Source organism: Triticum urartu, chromosome 3A (genome assembly GCF_056163025.1).
Source record: "Triticum urartu cultivar PI428250 chromosome 3A, HENAU_Tu73, whole genome shotgun sequence".
Taxonomy (NCBI): domain Eukaryota; kingdom Viridiplantae; phylum Streptophyta; class Magnoliopsida; order Poales; family Poaceae; genus Triticum; species Triticum urartu.
Genome location: NC_141875.1, coordinates 393,453,750 through 393,460,110, shown reverse-complemented (window position 1 = coordinate 393,460,110; position 6,361 = coordinate 393,453,750). Strand labels below are relative to the sequence as shown.

Sequence of the window (6,361 nt, the reverse complement as noted above, 5' to 3'; positions counted from 1 at the left end):
TATTGATGTGTACTTTATTAGTGTTTATAGCAACCCCTCAGTATTTGATACTAGTTCAGTTGCTAAGATTAGTAACTCGAAACGGGAGTTGCAGAATAAACAGAGACAAGTTAAGGGTGAAGTGATGATGTGTGTTGGAAGTGGTTCCAAGATTGATATGATCATCATCGCACACTCCCTATACTTTCGGGATTAGTGTTGAACCTGAATAAGTGTTATTTGGTGTTTGCATTGAGCATGAATATGATTTGATCATGTTTCTTGTAATACGATTATTCATTTAAGTAAGAGAATAAATTGTTGTTCTGTTTACATGAATAAAACCTTATATGGTTACACACCCAATGAAAATAGTTCGTTGGATCTCGATCGTAGTGATACACATAATCATAATATTGAAACCAAAAGATGCAAAGTTAATAATGATAGTGCAACTTATTTGTGGCACTGCCGTTTAGGTCATATTGGTGTAAAGCACATGAAGAAACTCCATGCTAATGGGTTTTTGGAATCACTTGATTATGCATCAGTTGATGCTTGTGAACCATGCCTCATGGGCAAGATGACTAAAACACCGTTCTCCGGAACTATGGAGCGAGCAACTAACTTATTGGAAATAATACATACTGATGTATGAGATCCGATGAGTGTTAAGGCTCGCGGCGGGTATCATTATTTTCTGACCTTCACAGATGATTTGAGCAGATATGGGTATATCTACTTAATGAAACACAAGTCTGAAATATTTGAAAAGTTCAAAGAATTTCAGAGTGAAGTGGAGAATCATCGTAACAAGAAAATAAAAGTTTCTACGATATGATCGCAGAGGTAAAATATTTGAGTTACGAGTTTGGCCTTCAGTTAAAACAATGTGAAATAGTTTTACTACTCATGCCACCTGGAACACCACAGCATAATGGTGTGTCCGAACATTATAACCGTACTTTATTAGATATGGTGCGATCTATGATGTCTCTTATCGATCTACCACTATCGTTTTGGGGTTATGCATTAAAGACAACTGCATTCACGTTTAAAAGGGCAACATCTAAGTCCGTTGAGACGACACAATCTGAACTGTGGTTTGGCAAGAAACCAAAGTTGTCGTTTCTTAAAGTTTGGGATTGTGATGCTTATATGAAAAAGTTTCATCCTGATAAGCTCAAACCCAAATCGGAGAAATATGTCTTCATAGGATACCCAAAGGAGACTGTTGGGTACACCTTCTATCACAAATCCGAAGGCAAGACTTTTGTTGCTAAATTCGGAGTTTTTCTAGAGAAGGAGTTTCTCTCGAAAGAAGTGAGTGGGAGGAAAGTAGAACTTGATGAGGTAACTGTACCTGCTCCCTTATTGGAAAGTAGTTCATCACAGAAATCTGTTCCTGTGACTGCTACACCAATTAGTGAGGAAGCTAATGATGATGATCATGTAACTTCAGATCAAGTTACTACCGAATCTCATAGGTAAACCAGAGTGAGATCCGCACCAGAGTGGTACAGTAATCCTGTTCTGGAAGTCATGTTACTAGACCATGACGAACTTGCGAACTATGAGGAAGCGATGATGAGCCCAGATTCCGTGAAATGGTTTGAGGCCATAAAATCTGAGATATGATCCATGTATGAGAACAAAGTATGGACTTTGATGGATTTGCCCGATGATCGGCAAGCCATATAAAATAAATGGATCTTCAAGAGGAAGACGGACGCTGATAGTAGTGTTACTATCTACAAAGCTAGAATTGTCGCAAAAGGTTTTCGACAAGTTCAAGGTGTTGACTATGATGAGATTTTTCTCACTCATATATATGCTTAAGTCTGTCCGAATCATGTTAGCAATTGCCGCATTTTATGAAATCTGGCAAATGGATAAACAAAATTGCATTCCTTAATGGATTTCTTAAAGAAGAGTTGTATATGATGCAACCAGAAGGTTTTGTCAATCCTAAAGGTGTTAACAAAATATGCAAGCTCCAACGATCCATCTATGGACTGGTGCAAGCATCTCGGAGTTGGAATATACGCTTTGATAAGTTGATCAAAGTATATAGTTTTATGCAGACTTACGGTGAAGCCTGTATTTACAAGAAAGTGAGTGGGAGCACTACAACATTTCTGATAAGTATATGTGAACAACATATTGTTGATCGGAAATAATGTATAATTTTCTGGAAAGCATAAAGGAATATTTGAAAGGAGTTTTTCAAAGAAAGACCTCGGTAAAGCTGCTTACATATTGAGCATCAAGATCTATAGAGATAGATCAAGACGCTTGATAAGTTTTTTCAATGAGTACATACCTTGACAAGATTTTGAAGTAGTTCAAAATGGAACAGTTAAAGAAAGAGTTCTTGCCTGTGTTGCAAGGTGTGAAATTGAGTAAGACTCAAAGCCCGACCACGGCAGAAGATAGAAATAGAATGAAAGTCATTCCCTATGCCTCAGCCATAGGTTCTATAAAGTATGCCATGCTGTGTACCAGATCTATTATATACCCTACACTGTGTTAAGCAAGGGAGTAAAATAGTGATCTAAGAGTAGATCACTGGACAGCGGTCAAAATTATCCTTAGTGGAATAAGGAAATATTTCTCAATTATGGAGGTGACAAAAAGGTTCGTCGTAAAAAGTTACGTCGATGCAAGTTTTGACACAGATCTGGATGACTCTAAGTCTCGATCTAGATACATATTGAAAGTGGGAGCAATAAGCTAGAGTAGCTCCGTGCAGAGCATTGTTGACATAGAAATTCGCAAAATACTTACGGATCTAAATGTGACAGACCCGTTTACTAAAATTATCTCACAAGCAAAACATGATCACACCTTAGTACTCTTTGGGTGTTAATCACGTAGCGATGTGAACTAGATTACTGACTCTAGTAAACCCTTTGGGTGTTGATCACGTATCGATGTGAACTATGGGTGTTAATCACATGGTGATGTGAACTATTGTTGTTAAATCACATGGCGATGTGAACTAGATTATTGACTCTAGTGCAAGTGGGAGACTGAAGGAAATATGCCCTAGAGGCAATAATAAAGTTATTATTTATTTCCTTATATCATGATAAATGTTTATTATTCATGCTAGAATTGTATTAACCGGAAACATAATACTTGTGTGAATACATAGACAAACAAAGTGTCACTAGTATGCCTCTACTTGACTAGCTCATTAATCGAAGATGGTTATGTTTCCTAACCATAAACAAAAGAGTTGTTATTTGATTAATGGGATCACATCATTAGGAGAATGATGTGATTGACATGACCCATTCCATTAGCTTAGCACCCGATCGTTTAGTATGTTGCTATTGCTTTCTTCATGACTTATACATGTTCCTATGACTATGAGATTATGCAACTCCCGTTTGCCGGAGGAACACTTTGTGTGCTACCAAACGTCACAACGTAACTGGGTGATTATAAAGGAGCTCTACAGGTGTCTCCAAAGGTACATGTTGGGTTGGCGTATTTCGAGATTAGGATTTGTCACTCCGATTGTCGGAGAGGTATCTCTGGGCCCTCTCGGTAATGCACATCACATAAGCCTTGCAAGCATTGCAACTAATGAGTTAGTTGTGAGACGATGTATTACAGAACGAGTAAAGAGACTTGCCGGTAACGAGATTGAACTAGGTATTAATATACCGACGATCGAATCTCGGGCAAGTAACATACCGATGACAAAGGGAACAACGTATGTTGTTATGCGGTCTGACCGATAAAGATCTTCATAGAATATGTGGGAGCCAATATGAGCATCCAGGTTCCACTATTGGTTATGTCTACATTGTTCTCGAACCCGTAGGGTCCGCACGCTTAAGGTTTCAATGACAGTTATATTATGAGTTTATGAGTTTTGATGTACCGAAGGAGTTTGGAGTCCCGGATGAGATCGGAGACATGACAAGGAGTCTCGAAATGGTCGAGACGTAAAGATCTATATATTGGACGACTATATTCGTACATCGGAAAGGTTCCGAGTGGTTCGGGTATTTCGGAGTACCGAAGAGTTACGGGAATTCGCTGGGAGAAGTTTTGGGCCTTATTGGGCCATACGGGAAAGAGAGAGGGGCTGCCTAGGGCAGGCCGCGTGCCCCCCCAAGGCCTAGTCCGAATTGGACTAGGGGGGAGGGGCTGCGCCCCTTCCTTGTTTCCTCCTCCTACTACATGGAAGGACTCCTAGTTGGACTAGGAAAGGGGGAATCCTACTCCCGGTGGGAGTAGGACTCCCCTAGGGCGCGCCATAGAGAGGGCCGGCCCTCCCCTCCTCCACTCCTTTATATACGGGGGTAGGGGGCACCCCATAGACACACAAGTTGATCCATGTGATCATATTCTTAGCCATGTGCGGTGCCCCCTTCCACCATAATCCTCGATAATATTGTAGCGGTGCTTAGGCGAAGCCCTGCGACGGTAGAACATCAAGATCGTCACCATGCCGTCATGCTGACGGAACTCTTCCCCGACACTTTGCTGGATCGGAGTCCGGGGATCGTCATCGAGCTGAACGTGTGCTAAAACTCGGAGGTGCCGTAGTTTCGGTGCTTGATCGGTCGGGCCGTGAAGACATACGACTACATCAACCGCGTTGTGCTAACACTTCCGCTATCGGTCTACAAGGGTACATAGATCACACTCTCCCCTCTCGTTGCTATGCATCACCATGATCTTGCGTGTGCGTAGGAATTTTTTGAAATTACTACGTTTCCCATCATACTAGTCTATTTTACAACCTCCACAGTGGGTAGTAACATACAGTATGTGTTGTGTCATGCATCACTCCATTTAATAGGTTGTAGACTCATCTTTTTTTGATATGGGTGATGTTACAGTAATTAGTTATGTTACCACATGCCTCTCTTTCTTCATTAATTACATGCCACATCATCTATTTTGTCTAGATAAGTGTGATGTTATCACCTATGTTACTCCCACTATGACCAGCCTTATGCGCAGAGAAATTAGGATCGCAGGGAGTAGTACTAGTACTAGTACTACTTTGATGTGTTGCATCAACTCGCACAAGTATGCAACACTTCCTGAACAAACAAGCATATAAGCCATTATACTTACTTATTATAAGCTGTTATACTTCTTACCCAAAGGATATTTATATCCAATAGACAGAAAATATCCGTTCGACTCTTGAAAATTACTTTAACTGCTGATCCGATGTCGAAGTAATTACTGCGTCACCACCAAAGCCCACCATCTCTTAAGCTAAAGTAGACCGAACTAACCCCTATATTAACATATTACTAAGATAAACAGAAGGCACTATAGAATCATTTAGGACGTGAGCTTGTCAATCTGAATGTGGAGGGACACCAGCTTAGCCCGGGCCAGCAGCTTGAGCGGAACTGTGAAAAAGGTCAGCTCGTGCATGGCGACGTCGCCGGGATCCTTGCTGCTTGTCACCTCCATTTCCACCTTGACGGTGTCCGCCCTGCCTTTGGGCTCCCCCGGTGGGCCGTTCGCCCACAGCTTGGCCATGTAGTGCGGTAGTTGGGACGACCCCGCTCTGATGCATACGACCGACACATCGATAGGCGTGCCGATGTCGAGCACGCCGCCGACCAAGAAAAACGCACGGCCGTCCTCCTCCGCGAACAGCAAGAGCCGTGGCTCCGACAGTGGCACTTGCAGCTGGAGCACCTTGCCGTGCTGGATCCTGTGCACGGGCATGGGATGCACGGTGCTGATGTGGTGGGAGAGCGCCAGCGGCAGGCTTTCATAGCCGTAGATGGGCACGGGGCATTTGCATGGCGCGAGCGGACACACGCTCTGGTGATCGGCGAGCTTGTGGGTACTCCACCCTCACCGAGGAGAGGACGGTACCCATCGCCGTGTTCCGCACATCGAAGCCACCGCCATGCTCGCACTTCTGGCACTGCCGCTGGTTCCCGGGGCGCTCGACGCGGCAGTCCGCGTAGGCCAGGTGCCCTCCCTTACACTGCACAAATCAATCAAACAACACATCAATCAAGAAACCTGCACCTTGCTCGATCAGCCGAACGGACGAGGTGTATTCTAACCTCATACACTAGAGGCTTCAAGGGGCGGAGGCACAAGGGGCAGTGGAGCAAGGTGAGGTCCATCGAGACCATAGAGAGCTCCATCGCCGTCCTTTTCCGTCTGCATGATCTCGCCCTCCTTGTGCACAACCATTTCTCGCTTTATTAGGGCCGGGGCATTACAAAGCTTTGCCATCACATATTCATACTACTTCAAGGTGCATTAAATCAACACATGCAAGTATCAAAAGGAGAGTCACGACATGCATGCATGCGTTGTAATTAATGCATCGGTAAATGCAAATTATTAAAATATATCGAGTGCAGTGCTTTGATGT

The 6,361-nt window shown here is 43.1% G+C and overlaps 1 protein-coding gene across 1 annotated transcript; it reads right to left on the bottom strand.

The window, feature by feature from the left end:
- Positions 1-5,021: 5,021 nt before the first annotated feature.
- On the bottom strand, positions 5,022-6,128 carry LOC147979814 (uncharacterized). Its single transcript, XM_087515357.1, has 4 exons — positions 6,045-6,128; positions 5,820-5,962; positions 5,338-5,737; positions 5,022-5,048 (listed from the first exon to the last, which is right to left on the bottom strand). The coding sequence occupies exons 1-4, from the start codon at positions 6,126-6,128 to the stop codon at positions 5,022-5,024; spliced, it is 654 nt and encodes a 217-aa protein (XP_087371483.1).
- Positions 6,129-6,361: the final 233 nt, after the last annotated feature.

What these genes read in the sequence shown, in the direction of transcription:
- LOC147979814 (XM_087515357.1), bottom strand. Translation starts at nt 6,128, where the DNA reads ATGGAGCTCTCTATGGTCTCGATGGACCTCACCTTGCTCCACTGCCCC. An exon ending in TGAAGCCTCTAGTGTATGAG is followed by an intron (nt 5,963 to 6,044) that starts GTTAGAATACAC and finishes TGATTTGTGCAG; the next exon opens with TGTAAGGGAGGGCACCTGGC. An exon ending in TGCTGGCCCGGGCTAAGCTG is followed by an intron (nt 5,049 to 5,337) that starts GTGTCCCTCCAC and finishes TTGTTTGTTCAG; the next exon opens with GAAGTGTTGCATACTTGTGC.